At 46.6% G+C, this 758-nt stretch overlaps 1 protein-coding gene across 2 annotated transcripts in view; it reads left to right on the top strand.

Annotated features, from left to right (window-relative positions):
* ALOX5 (arachidonate 5-lipoxygenase) overlaps positions 1-758 on the top strand; it is a 25,690-nt gene that overhangs the window by 18,593 nt on the left and 6,339 nt on the right. For both annotated transcript variants that reach the window (XR_001859291.1, XM_017725953.1), the window contains exon 10: positions 84-205. Coding sequence is in view for 1 of the 2 variants with exons in the window: in XM_017725953.1 (XP_017581442.1) it covers positions 84-205 (122 nt within the window). In the remaining variant the exon portion in view is untranslated. The remainder of the gene's footprint in view (positions 1-83; positions 206-758) is intronic.

Below are 758 nucleotides of genomic sequence, written 5' to 3'. Positions count from 1 at the left end.
GCAAGGTCAGAAGATCATTTTCTGGAATGGCACACTTGCTTTCTCCTTTTCATTTTGTTTTGTCCATTCGTTCCTGTGTGCAGTTTTGCGGAGGATGTAATTCACATCTACTATGGGAGCGACGAGGTGGTGTGTGAGGACGTGGAGCTCCAGGCCTTTGTCAAAGACATTTACGTCTATGGGATGAGGGGTGTGAAAGCCTCAGGTAAGGTATGATGGCCCAGCCAGATCTGCAGCTTGTCCAGTCCCTGCTGACAGCAGTGCTGAGTGCACAGAACAAGTTAGAGACCCTCTCCTTGGCCTGAAGATGCTCAGTTTTATGTGTTAGACCCTGGATCAGGCCACCTCTCAGGAGACAGCTCCTTCCTTTGACACAGATTCTCATAATCAGCTTGGGCAACTTGTGTAATCTCTCTACACTGGGGACAGGTCTTTGATTTTGTCTGCTCACACTTCAAGCATTAGGCGGAGTGTCTGTGTGTGTTGGAACCACCAGGCAGACTGATAGAAACCAAGGAGTGGGAGACCCCTTGAATCCTCTCCTCCAAACCTCACACCAAATAGGAACATGTAAGAACCTCCCCAGGAGTATATTGCTGCATTTCCCATTTGTTCAGCACTTGTGTCATCATTGAACTATTCTGCTCTCTTCAGGGAAAGGTAGTCATAATTATTTCCAAGAAATATTTTCCTTTGCTCTGTCTTTTCTCTCTTTTCTTGCAAACCATTACTTGGCCATGGGAGCTCTCATCTATAAC

Source organism: Corvus brachyrhynchos, unplaced genomic scaffold (genome assembly GCF_000691975.1).
Source record: "Corvus brachyrhynchos isolate BGI_N302 unplaced genomic scaffold, ASM69197v1 scaffold61, whole genome shotgun sequence".
Lineage (NCBI taxonomy): Eukaryota > Metazoa > Chordata > Aves > Passeriformes > Corvidae > Corvus > Corvus brachyrhynchos.
Note: the sequence above shows the minus strand (reverse complement) of the source record. Positions and strands in the feature narration are given on the sequence as shown.